At 45.7% G+C, this 25,415-nt stretch overlaps 1 protein-coding gene across 1 annotated transcript in view; it reads left to right on the forward strand.

Moving 5' to 3' along the window:
• Positions 1 to 4,664: 4,664 nt before the first annotated feature.
• Positions 4,665 to 25,415, forward strand: part of LOC140723490 (uncharacterized) — a 54,373-nt gene continuing 33,622 nt past the window's right edge. The window contains 2 exon segments of the mRNA XM_073038056.1: positions 4,665 to 4,727; positions 14,200 to 15,772. Of these exon segments, the coding sequence (XP_072894157.1) occupies positions 4,665 to 4,727; positions 14,200 to 15,772 (1,636 nt within the window).

Genomic DNA, 25,415 nt, shown 5'->3' on the forward strand with positions numbered 1-25,415 from the left:
ACAAATTCCCCATTTCAATTGTGCGGAAATATTAGACAGGCTGAGCTTCTGCTCTGGAGCCACAGAAAGAAACTGAACTGTTGTCATTTCTGAAATGAACTGAACTGTTGTCCAGCCTTTCGTTATAGCTCGTGCTCTCTAATCCAGGCAGTATCCTGGTAAACCTCTTCTGCGCCCTCTCCAAAGCCCCGGCATCCTTCCCAGAATGGGGGCGACCAGAACTGTATGAAACACTCCAGATGTGGTCTAACTAGTTTTATAAAACTGTTGTTACGAACTGAAGCGTTTTAGAAACGAACCAGCAGCAATAGAGTTCACACTGGAGTCTGGTTTTGATGGTAAAAACACTCTGTTTATCAGTATCTACTTATAATATAGTAACTTAACGAAATAAAGTTAACAGTGTTAAGTGTATATATGTGTAAATGTAATTCCCAGGCTATCGAGCCTGAGGGAACAAAGTTTAGAGTCTGGAGATGGTAAAGTAGGAAAGTTTAGTAATCCACGGAATAAATGACGGGACAGAGATATTTGTAATCCAGGGTGAAATGTAGAGAAAAGGCTGTTACTTCAAAATAACCGTCGACGAAGTTCTTATCCGTTGAATCTATCCACATACGAGTTATCAGCGAAAGTGACCTGTCACAGGAATACCGTCTTCCAGGGGTTACCACACAACATACCCAGGCAAGGGTTAATACAAGATATTCCAAAATCCACTCCTATGGATTATACGAAGTGACAGCCACACACATTCGTTGTGGTTCCGTGTACTGATGATCAACCCACTCTTGTGGGCATAGGAGAGTTCCAAGCCTCAACTGCGACTAACTGAGCGATCAGCTTTTCCAGTCTCTCTCTGTCTCTTTAGACTGGCCGACTGCCTGTCTGCAGATCGCTCTCTCTCTCTTATGGTTCAGTCCACAGTCAGCGCTGTCAGCCTGTGACTTACGTCATAGTCCCGCCTCCTCACGCCGGCGCTCTTAAAGAAACAGTCACAGTACGACCGCAGACTCGTAACAGCCGCAACACAACTTCCCGACTTTTGAACTCAATGCTTCAACCAATAAAGACAAGCATGCCATTTGCCTTCTTAACCACCCAATCAATCTGTGCAGTCTTTCTCAGGGAGCGATGAACTTGGAGTCTAAGATCCCTCTGATCATCAACATTGTTCAGGGTTTTGCATTTAACAGTGTACTGTCGCATACATTCGACCTACCGAGCTGCCAAGATGATCATCACTAATCAAATCTCACTGAGATTTCTCAGGGCCTGTTGAATTTATTGCCAAGTGCACAAGTACGGGAAGGTACAGGTACAGAGAAACACTGACTTGTGGCAGCATCACAGGCAAATACATTCAGATAACACACGGAACACAAGTTATACAAAATATCGGTCAGTAACAATCTATAAATATGCTTTATGTCATAAACAATATATAAAATACATTGTGTCATGATCACTATTAATAAGTGCATTTTGTGTCAATAACAGACTTGGAAGTGTTGAATGTGCTCCCTGTCTCCATTCCTCCTGTAATCCACAACCAGCTCCTTTGTTTTCGCTACAATGAGGGAGAGGTTGTTTTCTTGACACCACTGTGTCGGGTGATGACTCTTCTCTATACGTTGCCTCGTTATTATTTGGGATTCGGCCGATCAATGTCGTGTAGTCAACAAATTTAATTAGCAGATTGGAACCCGCCACTGCAGCCCCACAGTGCACTATGTACTGATTGCAAAGCTACGAAATTGCATGTGAATAGCCTCCCCTCCCCCAACTCCACTCTTTCTTCGTCACCAGTAGACTGGGACATCTCACATCTCGCTGCCTCCGCCTGGATATTAAACTGTGAACAACTGTGGTCAGGGACTGATCTCTGGGGTACTCCAAACGCTACCTCCTTCCAGTCTGAAAACGGCCCACTCATCCAGCCACACACAACCGGCAGTTTATCATCTCCAACGAAAAAGCCTAATCACCTACTCCTGAGGTTCAATTCCATTGCTGACTCTGAGTTTACCACCATCAAATGCCAGGAGGGACATAATAATCAGAAAGTCTCTAGTCACAGCCGTGTAAATAAAATGTGATCTCAGTAGGTGTGTGGCGCATGCTCAGAATGCGAAGGAGACAGACAAACTGAGCCAAGTCACAGACTGATGAAGGGGAGGAATGATCCATTTTGATACAGAGAGGGAAGCAGAGAGTTTGATATTGTGCCTGATGCCGGAACTGTGACCAGTTAGAAGATGAAGTCTCGTCCCCCCAAATTGTTTTGAGTTGTGACAGTGTTTTTCTCAGAAGGCACCATGACGAATAAAATTATCTGAACTGAAATGTCCTTCACCCACTGACGTGGTTTGTAAACTTTTAACAGTTTAGAAAAGTCAAAAGATTTGAGTATGGCAATCACAAACACGTTAGTTGCTTTGTGATTGCTCGTTAGTTCCGCTGTATCTGTCAGTTCACCAGCGCTTGAATGCCGCCGATCCTTGAATGTGGAGGCGGAGATGTTGGAGAAGACAGCGTCCCACTCGCTCCAAGGAGAGCCCGAACACGTGCCCATGTCCGTGATCTGATTGGATACATCGCCATGACGTCATAGCAGTGAGATGTCATTCACTGGCTCTCATTTTGGAAGGGATTCAGTCGGCCATCGCATATACACCAACAGCTTCGCACTGGGAAGCGGCCGTTCATCTGCTCCGTGTGTGCGAAGAGACTCATTCAGTTAACCCACCTTGTGATGCTCCGGTGAGTTCACAATAAATAGAGGCCACATTTCTGTCCGGAGTGAGCAAAGAGTTTTACTCAATCATCCCAGCTGCTGCAACACCAGCAACTTCACATCAGGGAGGAAGTTCAAATCAGCTCCGTGTTAAATGTTTAACCATCACGGTGACTGAAGGCAGCTGCAGGTCCATGAGGGACTGTTACTGTCAGATTCTGCAGTTCTTGCGGCTGCTCATCGCACCCAGGACTGAACCCTGGTCACTGAGCATTGGAGGAGTCTGTTCTGCTGATGTTAGCCTTAAACTAGACTGGTGTTTAATATTGTGGATCTGTGAAAGGTAAATCAGTTATGTATCAAATCCCGTGTCTCAGGTACTTACAGTCTCTATCACACTCACTATGTACACTAGAGAGGCCACTCGGCCCATCTGGTTTCTGCCCATGTTTCTGTTCCGTATCAGTTTATGAAAATCTATCCCTGCCGTTCCCCTCTCACTCTCCCTGAGATGACAGGTTGCAAATAGTCACCACTCCGTGGGACGGGAGATTTACCTTGAATTCCATAGAATCACAGAAATCTTCAACACATTACAGACCCTTTTGCCCACAATGTTGTGCCGACCATGTAACTTACTCTAGAAACTGTCTAGATTTACCCTACCGCATCGCCCTCTATTTTCCTAAGCTCCATGTACCTATCTAAGATTCTCTTAAAAGACCGTATTTTATCCGCCTCTACCACCGTCGCTGGCAGTGCGTTCCACACACACACCACTCTTTGTGTAAAAAAACTTAGCTCTGACATCTCCTCTGTACCTACTTCCAAGCAGCTTAAACCTATTCCCCCTCGTGTTAGCCGTTTCTGCCCTGGGAAAAAGCCTCTGACTATCCACACGACCAATGCCTCTCATCATCTTATACACCTGCATGAATTTCCTGCATGATTTTCTCCGGGCTGAATAAGACGATGAGCTCACTGTGGTTGTGACGTTCTTCAGGGCTCCGGACGAAGATGGTTAAACTCCTTCTTCTCCGCTCTTTTCAACGTTTTAGGTCACTCTCACTAATTTCAAAGGTCTTCGCTTCGAACTGCTGGGTTGTTACAATGCACCTCTGAAGTCTGACAGCAGACTAGCGAGTGAATCTTCGATGGAGCAGAGTCAGAAACCAAGTTGCCAGTCAGGGATTTGGGGCTCCAGAAAGAGATGGGGCCTGGTGTTTTCAAGGAGGAGGAAGAAGAGGAATCGAACCTACAGGATGTGGCTACGAATGAAAGATCAGACACACTTAGAAACTGCTTGATTGAAAAAAAGGTGGTTAATTTCTGCAAAATACTGGTGGAAATCAACAGATCAGGCAGCAAATGTGGAGAGGAATAAATAGACAGCGTTTAGGCCGAGCCCCTTCAGCATGCCTAGCCTGTGTACTCCGCTGCTTAGTTGCTACCTGAACTGCACAGTTCCTCCAGCATTGTGTGTGTGTGTGTGTGTGTGTGTGTGTGTGTGTGTGTGTGTGTGTGTGTGTGTGTGTGTGTGTGAGTGTGTGTGTGCGTGTGTGTGTGTGCGTGTGTGTGTGTGTGTGTGTGTGTGTGTGTGTGTGTGAGTGTGTGTGTGTGTGTGTGTGTGTGTTTGTATTCCTACAACTGCAGAATCTCTTGTGTTTTATATCTGCCTTTGAAAGAGGGTTGTACGAGAAGCATTAGATAAATAGAATGCCTGTTGATATTGAGTATGTTGTTTTTGGGAGCCGCTTTCTACGTTAAAACAGCTGCTGAGTTCTCTACACAGAAAAAAACCCCGAGGTGTGGACATGAAACCGGTGCTAGCAGGAATGTTTAAAGGCACCGCGATTGCTCATAAAGCCCTGGGTTTAAAATTTCGCTGCTTCTGAAGCAACGATCAAATGCGCAGGCATCAAGGTCGATGACGTCACCGAATAGCACGCATGCGCGTCGTACACAAAGGAGCTGCGGAGGATCGGTAAAGGTAAGAATGATTTTCCGGGCTGCTGTCTTAAACACCGACTGAGGGACATTTGCTGAGAACTCCGGATATCGTAACCCGCAATCCTGGGACAGTCCTGCTCTCTTCCCTCTCTCTCAGCCCCACGATCCGTACACGGGCCCCGGGGAGCATCTGACTGATGAGGGAATGGGAACCGATGGATCTCTCAGACAGAGCTGAGCTCCAGCTATCTAAATGCAAGGATTAGGAACTCGGAGAAAGGGAACAAAAATCTTTTACATCTCCAGTTGAGAAAATCACCTTTGTTCTATCTCCGATCACAAACAAGAGAAAATCTGCAGATGCTGGAAATCCAAGCAACACACACAAAATGCCGGAGGAACTCAGCATGAGTACTCTTTTCAATAGTTGCTGCCTGGCCTGCTGAGTTCCTCCAGTATTTTGTGTGCGTTGCTTCCTCTACCTCCTCTTGCTCTGCACTTTCCTACCGGTGAGAACATGTTTTGTCCCATTCTCTCTGGGTCCGTAGTGATATCAAACACCTTTGTCCTGTGCAACAAGTAGCTTTCACATCACAAAAGTGCCAGACTCCAATGTGACAGACTACTGCCCTTCCCTTCATATTCATTGGCCCTGCCATCACTGAGTTCAACACCATCTGTCACTTGGGTGAGGGTTCAGGGGAAATAGTTATGTACAATACAGAAACTGGTGTTACAGTATTGTGGTGATGCAAAATTTGCTGGAGAATTTGCAAGTGGGGAGTGATATTTGGAAATCTGACCTTTGAAAGTATCATTTTGCAAGAAAATTACATATGGACGGTTTGCAAAAGTTCTAGTGAGAAAATCCTTCATAACCCACAACAGGCCTGTTACATAGTTTGTGTGAGAGTGCAGATGAACTCGATCAAACCCAGAGGAGATCAAAGTTCTTATCAATAGTGATTTGCTAGCTGTTAAAAGAAATACCTCCCTATTTAAAATTCAGTGTGGACGTCTTGTTGTCAGTGGGTAATAATTGCACAGCACAAGGCGTTTCGGCACACCGGTCATTACAAATTAGATGGGACACTGGTGGGAAGGTGGGGTGACCTCCAGTGCCCCTGATACCCTCACATGCAGGATGTGCATCCAGCTGCAGCTTGTAACCCTGCACTTTAAGGAGCTGAAGCTGGAAATGGATGAATTCTGGATCATCTAGGAGTTGGAGGGGGTGATAGTTATAACATCAAGAGAGGTGAGTTACACCCAAGGTGCAGGACACATTAAACTGGGTGAGAGTAAGGAAGGGGAATGAGATTAAATAGCCATCACAGAGTACTCTTGGGGCCATCTCATACAACAGCAGGTAGACCACTTTATAAACTGTTGGGGAGTTTACCTGGCAGAGCAAAGTCAAATGTTCGGAAATTAAATCTATCAGAGATCTAATATTCTAGTGGTAAGGCTTGCTATTGCTAGTGTGTGGTGGGGAGGGTGTGTGGTGAAACTAAATTTGTAGGGGGGAATTGGAGTCAGAATGTCAAAACAGATGGTGAAGTGGGTGAAATGAATTGACTTATATCATTCATATACATGAGGAGTGGAAATCTTTATATTACTTCTCCATCTAAATGTGCAATGTGTAATTTATAATAAATGGTTTGTACATAGGACAGTGGTTATAACAGAAACACAATGTATCAGCATAAATTAATCAGTCTGTTGGCCTAGTGGAAGAAGCCGTCCAAGAGCCTGTTGGGCCTGGCGTTTATGCTGTGGTACCGTTTCCCGGTTGGTAGAAGCTGGAACAGTATGAGGTTGGGGTCACTTGGGTCCACAATGATCCTTTGGGACATTTTACGCACCTGTCTTTGCAAATGTCCTGAATGGTGGGAAGTTCACATCTACAGATGTATGGGGCTGTCTGCACCACTCTCTGCAGGGTCCTGTGATTGAGGGAAGTACAGTTCCCATACCAGGCAGTGATGCAGCCAGCCAGGATGCTCTCAATTGTGCCCCTGTAGAAAGTTCCTAGGATTTGGGGCCCCATCCCTAACTTCTTCAACCATCTGAGGTGACAGAGGTGCACGGCCACATACTACACAGCCAGTATGTATAGACCACATGAAATCCTCGGTGAGCCGAGGAACTTAAAGCTGTTCACTCTCTCAACCCCAGATCCATTGATATCAATAGGGGTTAGCCTGTCTCCATTCCTTTTGTAGTCCACAACCAGTTCCCTTGCTTTTGTGACATTGAGGAAGAGGTTGCTTTCTGGACACCAGACAGACGTTGTTCAGAACTCAGATAGAGTCAGCAGACAAAAGGTTCAGCATGGTGCAATGACTGTGCTGAGCTGTGTCTTTCACAATGCAAGAAGCATCGTAGGAAAGCCCGATGAGCTCAGGACAGGGAATTGTGATATTGTAGCCATTATTGGGACTTGGTTGCACCCAACACTCTGAGAGATTTAGAGGACCAAACTTTGCAGAGATTGCAGGCTGTGCTAAGGAACAAAGGTTGATATAGTAAGCGATTTTAACTTTTTATATATATAAGGACTAAGTGGGGTAGAGTTTGTCAAACGTGCCCTTAATCAGGACATAGAATTCCTGATGTAGAAGTGTGCAATAAGCTGTTAGGAAATTATCCATTGTTAGTGACTGAAATTAGTGTATGGAAACACTTCGTATCTAGCGATCGTAACAACATAAGATTCCAAGTAAATATGGGGAAAAAAAGCGGGCTGGATGATGGGTTGAGATTCTAAATTGGAGAAAGGTCAATTCTGATGGTATCAGAAAGATCTAACAAGTGTGGATTGGGACTGGCTGTTTTTCTAGAAAAGGAGTACTTGTAAGTGGGAGTTCTTCAGAAGTGAGGGTGTAGAGTTTGTATGTGCCTGCCAGAATAAAAGTTGTAAGGTAACCGGTGCAGGGAACCATGGTTTTCAGGAGATATTGAGGCCTCAGATATTGTTCCTCTAAATGTCTCAGACTGCTGGGTGCTACCAAGACTCATTAATGACTACAGTATCATAATGCCATGCCCTGAGCTCATCTGACTTTTTGTTTAGTCATCTTCTGTTGGTTTCTAAAAGCTTCCTAATAGTTTTTGCTCTTTTGTTTGCCCTGTCTTTGGTGTTTCTGTTGGCTTTGTCTTCTTATCCAGCCACAGTTGTGTCCTCCTGCCTCTTCAATGCTTCCACTTCTTTGGAATGTATTGATCACTGAGCTCCCGAATTGCTCCCAGAAACTCCAGCCATTGCTGCTCCACTGTCACTCCTCCCTTTTCCCTTCCAAACAAGTTTGGCCAGCTTCTCTGTCATAGAAATGGGGAGACGTTCAGTACAGGAACAGGCTATTTGGCCTATTTTGTCAATGCCAAAAAAACATTTAAGCTGTCTAATGCAACTACCTGCACTGGAACCATCACCCTCCATACCCCAACCATCCAGGCTCCCATCCAAACTTCTCTTAAGTGGTGAAATTGAACTCATGTTCACCACTTGTGCTGGCACCTCATTCCACACTCTCACGGCCAATTCAGTGAAGAGGTTTTCCACATGTTCCCCATAAATTTCAGCTCCCCACTTAACCCATCACTTCTGGTTGTCATCACACTTAACATCAGTTGAAAAAGCCTGCTTGAATTTACCCGTTCTATGCCCTTATATTTTTTCTACACAGGAACATAAAAAAACCTACAGCACAATACAGGCCTTTTGGCCCACAAAGCTGTGCCAAACATATCCTTACCTTGCCCATAGCCCTCTACTTTTCTAAGCTCCAGGTATCCGTCCAGGAGTCTCTTAAAAGACCCTTTCGCTTCCGCGTCCACCAGGGCTGCTGGCAGCCTGTTCCACGCACTGACCAATCTCTGTGTAAAAAAAAATAACTTCTATACTTCTAACAATTCCTCAATGCAATGTATAATTTCCTTGTCTCTGTTTAGTGCATTTTTTAGGTGTATAAGTTGATGAGGGGCATTGATTGTGTGAATAGTCAGAAGTTTTTTCTCAGGGTTGAAATGGCTAACTTGAGGGGGCATAGGTTTAAGGTGCTTGAAAATAGATACCGAAGGTGATGTCAGGGTTAATTTTTTTTTGCACAGAGAGTGGTGGGTGTGTGTAATGCACTGCCAGCAGCGGTGGTCAATGCAGATACAATAGGGTCTTTTAACAGCCTCTTAGATAGGAATATGGAGCTTAGAAAAATAGAGGTCTATGCACTACGGAAATTCTACGCAGCTTCTAGAGTAAGTTACATGGTTGGCACAACATTGTGGGCTGAATGGCCTGGAACAATAGCCAATAGACAGTACCTGCTGGAGTAGGCCATTCGGCCCTTCTAGCCAGCACCGCCATTCACTGTGATCATGGCTGATCATACACAATCAGTACCCCGTTCCTACCCTCTCCCCATATCCCTTGAATCCACTATAAAAGCTCTATCTAACTCTCTCTTGAATGCATCCCGAGACTTGACCTCCACTGCCTTCTGGGGCAGAGCATTCCACATATCCACCACTCTCTGGGTGAAAAGGTTTTTCGGCATCTCTGTTCTAAATGGCCTACCCCTTCTTCTTAAACTGTGGCCTCAAGTTCTGGACTCTCCCATCAGTGGGAACATGCTTCCTGCCTCCAGCATGTCCAATCCCTTAATAATCTTATAAGTTTCAATCAGATCCCCTCTCATCCTTCTAAATTCCAGTGTATACAAGCCCAGTTGCTCCAATCTTTCAACATATAACAGTCCCACCATTCCAGGCATTAACCTTGTGAACCTGCGCTGCACTCCCTCAATAGCAAGAATGTCCTTCCTCAAATTTGGAGACCAAAACTGCACACAATACTCCAGAACATGCTGTAGATTTCTATGTTCTACGTTGAACAGCGAAATAACTTTTTTTCTTTAATCTGTGCAGGGTCCATGATTTTATTGACACTTTTCCACACTCCCATAGAGCCTTTGTCCATCTCCTGAGTAAACAGAGATGAAAAAAATATTTAAGATCTCCCCCATCTGCTTTCGCTCCATACGTGGATTGCCATTCCGGTCTTCCAGAGGACCAACTTTGTGCCTTGAAATCCTTTTGCTCTTGATCTATCTCGAGAATCCCTGTGGATTATCATTTCTGCAGGACAACCTCATGCCTTCTTTTAGCCATCTGGATTTATTTCTTATGTGTTCTCTTGCATTTCTTATCCTCCATAAGAAACTGCCTGCCTATCCCTGTTATGCAATTCCATTTTATGCTTCACCAGGGTCTCAATATCTCTTGAAATCCAAGGTTCCCTACAGTTTCTATCTTCACTTTTTATTCTGAGAAGCAAATACCCGCTTTGTACTTTAAAAATTTGGCTTTGAAGGACTCCCATTTACCAAGCACACCTTTGCCATAAAGCAGCCTGTCCCAGTCCACAGTTGCCAGATCCTAGTATCTTAATTCCAGATGTTGATCCATGCCCTGAACACATCTACCTTTCCTACGCTGCTCCTTGTATTGAAATATACAGGGCTCAGCATATTCACTGCACCATGCTCAACGTTTTCATTCCTGACTTTGTCTGAGGACTGAACAACATCTGTCTCCACAACCTCTCCACTCTCTGTTCTGTTATTCAGGCTCCCATTCCCCCTGCAACTTTAGTTTAACCCCCCTTACCCCCACCTCCCAGCATGCAGATCTATCACCCCTTTGGCTTTCCTCTCCCAGATCAATAAAAAGGAGGTGTTTACCAGGTACAGGCAGATAGGAACAAATGGGGTACTTATGAAATACAGGAAATTCAAGCGAACACATATGAAAGAAATCAAAGAAGGCATGAGCTTGCCTGGGCAGGGAAGGTGAAGGAGAATCCTCAGGGATTCTGCAAATATGTTAAGAGCAAAAAGATTGCAAGGGATAAAATTAATCCTCTGCAAGATCAGAATGGTAATCCATATGAGGAGACAAAGTAGATGGGCAGATTATTTTTGCATCCGTATTTACAGAGGAGATGGACACAGAGTCTATAGAAGTGAGGCAAAGCAGCATCAACTTCATGGACCTTGTGCAGGTTACAGAGGTGGAGCTGTTGGCTGTCTTATGGCAAATTAGCGTGGATAAATCTCCAAGGCCTGACAGGTTGTTCCCTGGGATCCTGCGGAGGACAAGTGCAGAAACTGTCCGGGCACAAGCACAGATATTTAAATCATCCTCCGCGACAGGTGAGGTACTGGAGGATTGGAGGACAGCCAATGTTGTTCCACTGTTTGAGAAAGGCTCTAAAAATAAACTAGGAAATTGTACATTGGTGAGCTTGACATCAGTAGTGACGTTATGTGCAGGAACCGGACATATAAGTATTTGGATCGATGTGGACTGATTAAGGATAGACAGCATAGCTTTGTGCATGGTAGGTCATGTCCAACCAATCTTATAGAGTCTTTCGAGGAAGTTATCAGGAAAGTGTTAGCAAGACACTTGACAAAGTCTCATAAGGGAAGCTGGTCAAGAAGGTTCAGTCACTCAGCATTCAAGATGAGATAGTAAATTGAACGAGACTCCATCTTTGGGAGAAGTCAGAGTGTGGTAGCAGATGGTTGCCTCTCTGACTGGAGGCCTGTGTCTAGTGGTGTGCCACAGGGATCAGTGCTGGATCTGTTGTTGTTTGTCATCTATATCAGTATTCTATATGATAGTGTGTTTAACTGGATTAGCAGATCTGTAGATGAAACGAAGATTGGTGGTGTAGTGGTCAGCAAGGAGGACTATCATGGCTTGCAGTGTGGTCTGGACCCGCTGGGAAAATGGTTTGAGAAATGGAAAATGGAATTTAATGCAGACAAGTCTGAGTTGTTGAACTTCGGTCTGACCTACCAAGGGAGGTCTTTCACGGTGACTGGTCAGGCACAGAGGAGTGTTATAGAAGAAAGGGACCTGGGAATACAAGTCCTTAATTCACTGAAAGTGGTATCATGGTTAGATAGAGGCAGAAAAAACGATTTCAGCCCATTGGCTCTGATGAACCAAATACTGACGATAGATGGATGTTATGTTGACTTATAGAAGACATTGGTGAGGCCTAATTTGGAATATTGTGTGCAGTTTTGGTCACCTACCTACAGGAAAGATGTAAAAGAGTTTCAGAGAGTTCAGAGAAAATTCACAAGGATGTTGCCAGGTCTGGAGGACTTGGATTATAAGGAAAGATTGAACAGGTCAGGACTTTATTCCCTGGAATGTAGAAGATTGAGGGGAGATTTGATTACGATAGAGGGGCATAGATAACGTAAATGCAAGCTGGCTTTCTCCACTGAGATTGGGTGGGACGACAACAAGAGACCATGGGTTAAGGGTGAAAGGTGAACCGTTAAGGGGAGCATGAGGGGAACTTCTTCACACAGACGGTCATCCGGGTGCGGAATGAGCAGCTAGCACAAGTGGTGCATGCGAGCTCAAGTTCAACATTTAAGAGGTTTGTGTAGGTACCTGGATGGTAGGGGTATGGGAGTGGGCAGTTTAAATAGTTTAGCACAAACCAGTTGGCCCAAAGGGCCTGTTTCTGTGTTGTAATTTTCTATGACTGTGACAAGAACCTGAAATAATACAAAAATTTACTCTACGTCATCTCAGCAGAAATTTTGTATATGGCATTAAAAATGTGGCACTTTAAGTTAATAATACATACAAGAAAATCCCAGATGCACGTCAAGAAAGATTATTTGCATGAGACTGTTTCTGTTACTGTGGGGCCAGACAACCATGCAGCTCAGCAGGAACAGGGAATAATACTAATGGAGAGAGTCAAACTGAGCCAGGGTACAAATTGGAAATGGCAAAAGTGCCCCATTCTTATAGAGACAGGAAGAACATCAGAGAATTGATGGTCATTCCAGATACCAGCACTCTGCCCAGTCAGGAGATGATTTCAGATGGATAGACATACTTTATTGATCCCGAGGGAATTTGGATTTTGTTACAGTTGCACCAACCAAGAATAGAATAGAAATATAGCAAAATAAAACCAAAAATAATTAAATGTTAATAAGTTATGCGAAGTGGAAATAAGTCCAGGACCAGCCTATTGACTCAGAGTGTCTGACACTCTGAAGGAGGAGTTGTAAAGTTTGACGGCCACAGGCTGGAATGACTTCCTATGACACTCAGTGTTGCATCTCAGTGGAATGAGTCTCTGGCTGAATGTACTCCTGTGCCTAACCAGTACATTATAGAATGGATGGGAGACATTGTCCAAGATGGCATGCAACTTGGACAGCATCATCATTTCAGACACCACCGTCAGAGAGTCCAGTTCCACCCCCACAACATTACTGGCCTTACGAATGAGTTTGTTGATTCTGTTGCTGTCTGCTACCCTCAGTCTGCTGCCCCAGCACACAACAGCAAACATGATAGCACTGGCCACCATAGACTTATAGAACATCCTCAGCATCATCTGGCAGATGTTAAAGGACCTCAGTCTCCTCAGGAAATAGAGACGGCTTTGACCCTTCTTGTAGACAGCCTCTGTGTTCTTTGACCAGTCCAGTTTATTGTCAATTCGTATACCCAGGTACTTGTAATCATCCAACATGTTCACTCTGACCCTTTGGATGGAAACAGGAGTCACCGGTGCCTTAGTCCTCCTCAGGTCCACCACCAGCTCCTCAGTCTTTTTCCCATTAAGCTACAGATGATTCTGCTCACACCATATGACAAGTTTCCCACCGTAGCCCTGTACTCAGCCTCATCTCCCTTGCTGATGCATCCAACTCTGGTAGAGTCATCAGAAAACTTCTGAAGATGGCAAGACTCTGTGGTGTAGTTGAAGTCCGAGGTGTAGATGATGAAGACAAAGGGAGACAGGACAGTCCCCTGTGGAGCCCCAGTGCTGCTGACCACTCTGTCTGACACACAGTGTTGCAAGCGCACATACTGTGGTCTGCCAGTATTTATCTGTCCAACTTGGGATTAACCTCACTGTAACAGTGTGATACCAGATCAAAGCTTGGCAACTCAAGTAATCTCATCTGAAATGTTGTCCTAAACCGATTGATGGATTTGGTAAATCTTTTTACAGGTTAAAAATGAGATGGAATTTGTCTCCAGGAAGCTCAAACACGGCACAGCAGTTTTGTTGTCTCTGTCTAGATATTTAAGAAGTGGAGCGAGGGATTCAATCGACCATCCTTCCTGCTCAGACTGTGGGGAGGGATTTACTCGGTCATTTGACCAACTGGCACACCCGTCATTTTACACAGGAGAAAGGCCGTTCACTTGCTCAGACACTGGGAGTGGATTCACTCGGTAATCTCAATTGAAGGTACATCAGCAAGTTCACACTGGGCAAGGCCATTCATCTGTTCTGTGTGTGAGAAAGGATTCAGTTGGTCTTCCCACCTGTGGACGCACCAGTCAGTTCACACCACACTGGGCAGAGGCCGGTCATCTGCTGAATTTCTGGGAAAGGATTCACTCAGTCATTTGACCTAATGGCTCACCAGCGAGCTCACACCGGGGAGCGGCCGTTCACCTGCTCAGTCTGTGAGAAGAGATTCACTCATTCTTCCACCCTATGGAAACGCCAGCGACTTCACACTGGGGAGAAGCCATACACTTGCTCAGTCTGTGGGAAGAGATTCACTGAGTCATCCACCCTACTGGTACATCGGCGAGTTCACACTGGGGAGAAGCCGTTCACCTGCTCTGTCTGTGGGAAGGGATTTACTCGGTTATCCCACCTACAGAGTCACCAGCGAGTTCACACTGGGGAGAGGCCTTTCACCTGCTCAGAATGTGGAAAAAAATTCACTGATCCATCCAACCTAAAGAGACATCAGCGAGTTCACACTGGGGAGAAGCCGTTCACCTGCTCAGAATGTGGGAAAGGGTTCACTGAGTTATCCAACCTACAGAGTCACCAGCGTGTTCACACTGGGGAGAAGCCGTTCACCTGCTCAGAATGTGGGAAAGGATTCACTGATTCATCCACCCTACAGAGTCATCAGCGAGTTCACACTGGAGAGAAGCCATTCACCTGCTCAGAATGTGGGAAAGGATTCACTCATTTATCCAACCTACGGAGACATCAGCGAGTTCACACTGGGGAGAAACCATTTATCTGCTCAGAATGTGGGAAAGGATTCACTGAGTCATCCACCCTACTGGTACATCAGCGAGTTCACACTGGGGAGAAGCCGTTCACCTGCTCAGAATGTGGGAAAGGATTTACTGACTCATCCACCCTGCATAGTCACCAGCGAGTTCACACTGGGCAGAAGCCTTTCACCTGCTCAGTGTGTGGGAAAGGATTCACTCGGTCATCCAACCTACAGAGTCATCAGCAAGTTCACACTGGAGAGAGGCCATTCACCTGCTCAGTCTGTGGGAAGAGATTCTCTCATTCATCCACCCTACAGAATCACCAGCGAGTTCACACTGGGGAGAAGCCGTTCACCTGCTCAGTCTGTGGGAAGAGATTCACTCAGTCATCCCAAGTACAGAGTCATCTGCGAGTTCACACTGGGGAAAAGCCGTTCACCTGCTCAGAATGTGGGAAGGGATTTACTCAGTTATCACAACTACTGAGTCATCAGCGAGTACACACTGGGGAGAAGCCATTCACCTGCTCAGTCTGTGGGAAGGGATTCACTGATCCATCCAACCTACAGAGTCATCAGCGAGTTCACACTGGGGAGAAGCCATTCACCTGTTCAGAATGTGGGAAGGGATTTACACAGTCATCCCAACTACTGAGTCATCAGCGAGTTCATACTGATGAGAGACCGTTCCCCTGCTCAGTCTGTGGGAAGAGATTCACACATTTATCCACCCTACAGAGACACCAGCGAGTGCACACTGGGGAGAAGCCATTCACCTGCTCAGACTGTGGGAAGAGATTCACTCGGTCATCCGACCTACAGAGTCATCAACGAATTCACACTGGGAAGAAGCCGTTCACTTGTTCAGAATGTGGGAAGAGATTCACTCATTCATCCACCCTACAGAATCATCAGCGAGTTCACACTGGGGAGAGGCCATTCCCCTGCTCAGAATGTGGGAAGAGATTCACTCGATCTTCCACCCTGCAGAAACATCAGCAGGTTCACAATGGGGAGTGGCCATTGTTATGAATCCCTAGGTTTCATTTGCTGTGGACTGTCATTTTAAGAGAGAGACAGAGATTAATAAGGTGAATCAGTCTGACTTGCAGCTTATTTACATCGCTCGCAGCTTGTTTAGTTTTAACGAAGGACACAGACACTCAGAGTCAGACGGAGACGAAGGAGGAGAAACGGAAGGATCGAAACCGGGGAACTGGTGGCCAAGGGTCTGATGCACCATCAATAACTCTTGGAGACGTGAGGCGAGATATGGGCTTTTATTAGCTGAAAGATAGAGCACTTATCAGCAGCAGAGCAGCAAGAGATCAACACACACATCCCGGAGACTGAGGGATGAGCTGTGCCTCCAATCGCCTTTATACAGGGGTCTGTCAGAGGAGCCACAGGAGCAGTCAGCAAGGGGGGGGGGGGTGTCCAGACAGGTATATGTAGTTCACCACATGTCACTGTTTAGAACTTTCCTATGCCCACAATGGTAGGTTAATTATCAATTCACCATACTTCAAATGTGTGGTTGTGACCTTGTCTGATCCATTGGAGTGAATCTGTTTTGGGGTATCCTGTGAAGACCACTGATGTGTTAACCCTTGCCTGGGTGTGGCGTGGTCATTCATTTGAAGACGATACCCCTTGTGACAAGTCACTTTCGGTGATAATTCATATGTGGATTTGGAATGATGACAGATAAAATCTACAGTGACTGTTCTCTCATTTTACCACCATAGAACCTGTGGAATTCGACATAATTGCCTTCACTTGACATTTATCCTGGATTACAAATATCTCTCATCATCTATTCTGTGGATGAACTGAACTTTCACACTTTACCATCTCAAGACTCCAAGCCTTGTTTCCCCTGAGCTCAATAGTTTGGGAGTTATATTTACACACACATATATATATATACATAACACTGTTAACTTCCGTTTATCTTGTTTAAGTTGAAATTTTATAAGTAGATTATATTAAAGATAGTGGTTTTAACATCAAAACCAGACTCCAGGTGTAGTCTATTGCTGCTGGCTTGTTTCTAAAGCATTATGGTTCATAACAAATTTGGGGGCTATTGATCGATTAATTATCGATTTGACTGGGGAAATCCCTTTTGATTTATTTGTGTGTGGAAATCAGCAGCAATGGATACTGATAAATTTCTGGAAGCGCCAACCCCTGAGGCATTAGGAAAAGCCAAAAAGAATGAATTGCTGACTGTTGCAACTGGGCTGAACTTTAAGGAGTAAGGGGGTGTGAAGGACCAGGGTAAGCATAAAACTGGGAGAGCAGGTAAAGTTAAAAAATATATGGGTTTTATTATATAATCTAGGCGTCCAACCCCTTTTTCAGAGACTGGGATCCCTGGTTCAATCGGTAATGATGTTGTGCATTTCAATGTGTTCACCTCACAGTCCTCGATTCTCTAAATGAAAGGGTTATCACATTTGATCTTTCTTCATATTATGACCCCACAACTCCAGGGATCAGTCTGGTGAATCTTCATTGCACTCTCTATAACAAACATTCTCTCACCTCTTTGTTAATCCTCTGTGGAATTAATTTCCATTTTCTGCAGCCCCGTGTTGCCCCAACCACTCACCTCCCACCCCTGTCAGTATTTCCACCTTCCCAATTCCTCCCTCACATGGATCCACCTCTCACTCCACATCTCTTGCCCCATCCGCACCCCTCACCTCTTTTTTCTGACTATTTCTGTCCACTCTCAGTCCGGAGGGAGGGTCTCAGCCTGAAATGTTGACGGTCCATTTCGCTCCACAGATGCTGCCCGACCCAGTGAGTTCCTCGGACAGTTTGTTCTTTGGTCTATAAAACCTGAGTTAGTATGGGGAGTGGGATTCCAAGTACAATCTCAACACAACACACATAATTGTCACGTTTCCCGGACCATTGGCCCCACTTGGAGGTCAACAGTCTGCCGGTGTTTGCCCCGCAATGTGGTGAATCCCTCTGCTCGCCACCACCGTTGTCTCAGACGGTTCCACAGATTTCCACCGGGACAAACATCCTGTCCGCCCCCTCTCTCACCATTTTCATCCTTTCAATAAAATCCCCCCTCTCCCTCCCTCCCCGGGGAACCGGCATCAAACTGACGGGCCGAACGGTCTCCTCCTACCTCGCGGCGATACATCAGACTCCGGCCGCAGGAGACTCTTCAGAAACGCCCCAACTTCCCTTGGAGGGAAATGGAAATAAATCAGAAAGTGGACATTTACTCCGCTCTGATGGGGAGTTCGAGGTCGGAGCAGGGGTAACGCCCTCTCGGCTTGTTCGCCTCTGCGACGGGTGGTAATGAGTGACTGACATCGCTTTGCACTAATGGGAATAGCGCAGCTCCTGAATTCTGTGCTGTCAGCGGTGAGGGAGGGAGTCGTTATGTGATAATTAGCCCAGCTGTTAAACTGATAATGCTCGAGCTCACTAGCACGTGGATGACACCGCGCACGTGACGGCAGATCCCGGTGTCAGGAGCGGGGGGTCGGGGGGGGGGGTCGTCGTGACGTCACTTGTGGTGGTGCGCTCGCATTTAAAAGCACCTTAATGGGCGTTCCTTGTGATTTCGGTAGGACAACAACATTAATCACGGGTTTCATCACTGAATCCAGTGTTGTGGGATGTAAACTCCCTTGTTATGTGTCCGGCTGTGCCGTGTTGTTGGTGGAATGGGCAGCGTGGTGGTTGTCTTGATTCGGGTCACAACACCAGAATTGCCAGCGGGGTCCACACACAGTGGACAGAAAACCTCGTCCCTGCAGTCTTTGTCTCCTGGTAAACTCAGCACCCTGACAGTGTGAACCATAGGTATCCTTGCTCACCCACCCCGTTTTTATTCACTTTATGAACATACAATCAAACCGTGCACGGTATATAATCTGTGGATATATGTTGTTACTATTGTGTTGTTGTGTTGCATTGGACCCGGAGTAATAATTATTTCGACCTCATTTACGTGTCTGCTGGAAATGGAATTAAACAACCCTGAATCTTGAAGAAACATTTCAGCAGGCTCAGCGTCACATTTCTGTCTCTCAGCGTTATTGCGGCAGAGCGCCACCTGGTGACAATGGAGTCCACAAATCAGGGGGTCCTGTTTTTGTGGCAAATCACCACCAAGTGGCAGTGTTGTCCACAAAAGGGAGAGGTTTACAGCGCTAAGGAGGGGTGTAGGGGGCTGGAAGCCAACTGCAAGTGGATGACCTGCCCATAACCTCTCTCCTCGTCACTAGTCAGGGTCCCAAACAGTCCTTCCATATGAGGCAAATTATCAACATCATGCCTGTTGGGGTCATCTACTGTTTCCAGCTTTCCAGGTGTGGCCTCCTCGACATTAGTGAGACCCGATGTAGTCTCTGCATTCTGCACTCTGACCCGATGAGATTCTGCAGATGTTGGAGATGCAGAGTAACATACACAAAATGTTGGAGGAAGTCAGGAAGTCAGGTATCTTCTATAGAGGGGGATAAAGCAAAACAGAGATTTCCTGCCGAGTCCCTTCATCAGGACTGGAAGTGGGAGAAGCCGGAATAAGATGGTGCTGGGAGTGGAAAGAGTCCAAGCTGGTAGGTGATAGGTGAAGCCAGATAAGAGTGAAGGTGAGTGGGTGGGGGATTTGGGAGATGAAGTGAGACGCTGTGAGATGGTAGGTGGAAAATGCAAAGGACTGAAAAAAAAAGGAATCTGATAGGACAGGAGAGTGGATAATGGGGGAAAAAAGTAAAAGCAGAACCAGAGGGAGACAATCCGCAGTGGGGAAGAGAGAAGTGTGGAGACAGAATGGAGGAGACGGGCCTGTGGGTTGATGAAAAAAAAGGTAGAGGTAGAAGTTAAAGATATCGATGTTCATGTCATTGAGGTGTAAACTACCCGGATGTAATATGAGTTGTTGCTCCTCCAACCTGACAGTGCACTAATCATGTTAGTTAAACAATGAACCGGAAGGGAGAGTGGATTAATAATTTCCCTCTGGGATCCCTATTAAATCAATCCTCTCTCACCTTAAACCAGTGCCCTCTGGTTGTTGATTCCACAAAAGTGTGGAAAAGGACTGCACACATTCCCCATTTCTGTACACTCATGGTTTGGAACACCTGCATAAGGTCACCTCAATCTCCTGCACTTCAAGGTGTGAAATCCCAACCTGCCCAACCTTTCTCCAGAACTCAGTCCCTCGAGTATCGGCACCATTCCTGGAAATCTCCAATGCACTCATTCCAGCTTGACGTCCTCTCTCCTGTAGTAGAATGACCAAACACGAGGAAATCTGCAGATGCTTGAAATTCAAACAATACACACAAAATGCTGGTGGAACAGAGCAGGCCAGGCAGCATCTACAGGGAGAAGCACTGTCAGTGACGAAGGGTCTCGGCCCGAAAAGTCGACAGTGCTTCTCCCTATAGATGCTGCCTGGCCTGCTGTGTTCCACCAGCATTTTGTGCAGAATGACCAAAACTGAATAAAATAATCCAGACACTAATACCCTAATCCTAATGAAACCTCTCTGGCCTCTTCTTCAGACCATGAGCCATGAGATATCGGACAGAGGCTGCTCAGCCAATCGATTCTGCTCCGCCATTCCTTCGTGTCCAATTGATTATCTCTCGCAACCCAATTCTCCTGCCTTCTCCACATAATCTTTGAACATCCATTTAAAATACACTCAATGACTTGGCCGCTACTCCGTTCATGGGAATGAATTCTAAAGATTAAAATTCCTCTTCATCTCTGCTCTCAGTGGATGCCCTATACATTGAGGGCTGTCCTCTGGTCCCAGACTCACACAGTACAGGGTGCATCTTCTTCACAGCCACTCTGTCGAGGCCTTTCAATATTTAATAGGTTTCAATGAAATCCCTTCTCTTTCTTCCAGACCAGCGAGTACAGGGTCAAAGCCGTCTAATGCTCCTCATACTTAACCACTTCATTCCGGGAATCATTCCCATGAACGTTCTTCGGACCAGCTCCAATATGAGAGTATCATTTTCTCAGATAACCGGTCGGAAACTGCTCACAGTACACCAAGAGCGATCTGACCAATGCGTTTTAAAGCTACAGTGTCACATCCTTGCTCTTATATGCTAACATTACTGTTGTCATCCTTAATCAACACAATCTGCAAGCAAACCTTTAGGGACTCCTGCTCAAGGATTCCCAAGTACCTATGCACCTCTGATTTTTTGAATTTTCTCCCTTTTTTTTCTACGCCCCTATTCCTTCTACAAATTGTATCTGACCGTTCCCTTGCATACACTGTGTTACATCCGCTACTTCGATGCCTGATCGCCAGACCTATCGACGTCCTTCTGCAGGCTCCCACTTCTCTCTAAACTACCTGCCCCGTACGTATCCTTGAATCAACTGCCACGTTCGTCACCAAGGTATCAATTCCGTTATCCATATCATTCAGATTTAAAATGAAAAGATGCGGTCTCAATACCAGGCCCTACGGAACATCATTAGATACCGACAGCAAAACAGAATTGCGCACATTATTCTGACCCTGTCTCCGTTGTCAGTCAGACAATCTTCGATCCATAAAAAGTATCTTTCCTGTAATTCCGTGAGCTGTGATCTTATTAAGCAGCCTCACATGCAGCACCTTAAAAACATAGAGAACCTGCAACAAAATACAGGCCCTTCGGCCCACAAAGCTGTGCCGAACATTTCCTTACATTTCCTTTTGGACAGGAAAGGAGTGGAGGGTTATGGGCTGAGTGCGGGTAGGTGGAACTAGGTGAGCCTAAGAGTTTGGCACGGACTAGGAGGGCCGGAATGGCCTGTTTCCGTGCTGTGATTGTTATATGGTTACCCTAGAACTACTTAGACTTACCTATAGTCCTCTATTTTTCTAAGCTCCGTGTACCTATCCGGAGACTCTTAAAAGACCCTATCGTATCCGCCTCCACCACCGCCGCTGCCAGCCCATTCTATGTACTCACTACTCTCTGCGTAAAAAAAAACTTTACCCCTGATATCTCGTCTGTACCTATTTCCAAGCACCTTTAAACTGTGTCCTCTTCTGTTTGCCATTTCAGCCCTGGGAAAAAGCCTCCGACTATCCACACGATCAATGCCTCTCATCATCTTGTACACCTCTATCAGGTCACTCCAAGGAGAAAAGGCCGAGTTCACTCAACCTATTCTCATTAGGCATGCTCCTCAATCCAGGCAACATCCTGGTAAATCTCCTCTGCACCCTTTCTATGGTTTCCACATCCTTTCTGTAGTGAGGCGACCAGAATAAAGCAAGTTACTCCAAGTGGGGTCTGACCAGGGTCCGATACAGCTGCAACATTACCCCTCGGCTCTGAAACTCAATCCCATGGAAGTGCAATGCACCGCATGCCTTCTTAACCACAGAGTCAACCTGTGTAGCAGCTTTGAGTGTCCTATGGACTCGGAACCCAAGATCCCTCTGTTCGTCCACAATGTCAAGAGTCTTACCGTTCATACGATATTCTGCCATCATATTTGACCTAACAAAATGTACCACCTCACACTTATTTGGGTTGAACTCCATCTGCCAATTAACAGCCCAGTTTTGCATCCTATCAATGTCCCGCTGTAACCTCTGACAGCCCTTCACACTGTCCACAACACTCCCAACCTTTGTGTCATCAGGAAATTTACTAACCCATCCCTCCACTTCCTCATCCAGGTCATTTATAAAAATCCCGAAGAGTAGGGGTCCCAGACAAGGCCCCTGAGGCACTCCACTGGTCACGGACCTCCATGCAGAATATGACCCATCTACAACCACTCATTGCTATCTGTGGCAAGCCACTTCTGGATCCACAAAGCAATGTCCTCTTGGATCCCATGCTTCATTACCTTCTCAATCAGCCTTGCATTGGGTAGCTTGTTAAAGATCATCTGAAAATCCAAGCAAACAACTTCCTCCGCCTCTGCTTTAACAATCTTGCCTATTATTTCCTCAATGAATTCCATGAGATTTATCCGACACAATTTCCTCTAAAGGAATCCTGCTGACTTTTGCCTACTTCATCATGCGTATCCAATTACAGTACCCAAAAACACTCACCCTTAATACACTCGAACATATTCCTGACCACTGAGATCAGACTAACTGTCCGATAATTTTCGTTCTTCTGCCTCCCTGTCTTCTTAAAGAGTGGAGTGACATTTACAACATCCTAGTCCGCCGGAACTGTTCCAAAATCTAGTGACTCGTGATAGACCATTACTCATTACTTTAAGAGAACACTAAGGGGGAACTTATTCGTTCAGAGGCGGGGAGAGTGTGCACCGAGCTACCAGAGCAAGTGGCAGGGACGATGTCAATCTTTAGGAGAAGCTATGAAGCTCATGTCCAAGGATGAGAAGGATATGGAGGGCTATGGTCCAGGTGGAAGTTGTTGGAACTCGGCAGATTAATGCTTTAGCACGGACTAGATTGGCCGAATGGCGTTTGCCTGTGTTGTAATGTTCTATGACTCTAATACTTTCACAGTCTCTTCAGCTACCTCCTTCTGAACCTGGGGTGTACACCTTCTGGTCTAGGAGTCTTATCGACCTTCAGGCCTTTCAGTTTCCAAAACACCTTCTCTCCTTGGTAAAAAACATTTATCCTCACTTCTGCCCCAGATACTGCTGAATGTTTAGCATTTATGTAATAAATTTAATGACACAATTGTAGTGGGTGACTTCAGTCTGCAGGAGGATTTGTAAAGTCAGATTGGTGTCAGATCGCAAGAACATGCCTAGGAAATGGCTTTTTAAGTAGCTGATGGTTGAGCCTACTCGGAGAACTGCGATCTTAGATTGGGTGTCGTGCAATAACCCAAATCTGATCAGGGAGGTTAATGTAAAGGAACCATTAGAAGGCAGTGATCATAATATGATTGAATTCCTACTGCAATTTGTGAGGGAGAAGCATAGATCACAAGCGTAGTATCGCAATGGAATAAAGGGAAGTACAGAGGCATGAGAGAGGTGATTCCCCAGGTGGATTGGAGAAGGATATTGGTGGGGATGACGCCAGAGTAGAAATGGCTGACGTTTCTGGGAATAGTTCATAATTTACAGGATAGGTATGTCTCGCAGAAGTAGTTCTCAAACAACGGGGCTGGGCTGCCGTGGCTGACAAAGGAAGCTAAGGACTGTATAGAAGCGAAGGAAAGTACATATAAGGTAGCAAATGTGAGGAGTGAATTAGATAATTGGGTATCTTTTAAAATCCAACAACAGGCAACTAAAAAAAAGCTATTTGATGGGGAAAGGTAGGAAGGCAAAAGAGAGCAAATTATAGTCCAGTTAGCCTAATCTCAGTGGCTGGGAAAGTGTCGGAGTCTATTATAACAGATGAAGTTTTGGGGTACTAGGAGACTAATGATAAGTCAAAGCCTGCATAGCTTCTGTGCAGGGAAATCTTGCCTGACAAGTCTGTTAGAGATCTTCGAGGAAGTCATAAGCAGGATGGACAAACGAGAGGCGGTGGATATCATTTACTTGGATTTTCAGAAAGCATCTGATAAGGTGTCACACATGAGATTGCTTAACAGGATAAAAATCAGAAGAAATACAAGCATGGATAGAGGAATAGCTGACAGCCAAGAGGCAGCGAGTGGGATTAAAAGGAGCCTTGTGTGGTTCGCTAGCAGTGACTGCTGGTCTTCAATGGTCAGTATTCAGTCCACTACTTTTCAGATCATCTGTCATTGATTTGGATAATGGAACTGATGGCTTTGTGGCAAGGTTTGCGGATGATACAAAGATAGGTGGAGTCGTGGGTAGTGCTGAGGAAGCAATGCGATTGCGGCAGGACACAGGCAAATTTGAAGAATGGGCAAGAAAGTGGCAGATGGAATAGAATATTGGGAAATGTACGATAATGCACTTTGGCAAAAGGAACAATAGTGAACTATTATCTGATTGGGGAGAAGGTTCAAACCACAGAAGTACAGAAGGAAATATCAGTCCTCGGGCAAGACTCACATAAGGTTAATTTACAGGTTGAGCCTATGGTAAAGAAGGCAAATGCAATGCTGGCATTTATTTAAAGTGAAGTAGAATATATAAGCAAGGAGTTAATGCGAGTACTTTATACGTAGGCTGCAGTTAGAGTATTTGGGACCCATATCTCAGAAAAGGTGTGTTGTCGTTGGAGAGAGTCCAGAGGATGATTCCGGGAATTAAGGGGTTAATTATGAGAAGCGTTTCCCAGCCTTGGGCCTGTACTCCTGCAGTGACCTATGTTTAATAAATGTACGGGGGGGGGGTGGGGGTGTAAAATCTCACTGAATCCCACCGAATGTGGAAAGCTCCAGATCGGGTGGATGAGGAGAGGACTTTCAGCATGGTGGAGGTAGCCATGACAGAGGGCACAGCCTCAAACCTGAGGAGCGACCTTAAGGGGGATTTCATTTAGTCAGAGAGCAGTGAACCTGTGGAAGTCCCGGACACAGACGGTGGTGGGGTCCAAGTCTGTGGGTACATTTAAGGCAGAAGCTAATAGTTTACAGATCAGTCGGGGCATTACAGGATATGCCGAGCAGGCAGGTGTATGGGGTTGAGTGAGAACCGGGATTAGCCATGATAGAACGTCAGTGCAGACTTGATGGGCTGAATGGCCTAATTCTGTTCCT

Source organism: Hemitrygon akajei, unplaced genomic scaffold, assembly GCF_048418815.1.
Source record: "Hemitrygon akajei unplaced genomic scaffold, sHemAka1.3 Scf000115, whole genome shotgun sequence".
In the NCBI taxonomy this organism is placed as follows: Eukaryota; Metazoa; Chordata; class Chondrichthyes; order Myliobatiformes; family Dasyatidae; genus Hemitrygon; species Hemitrygon akajei.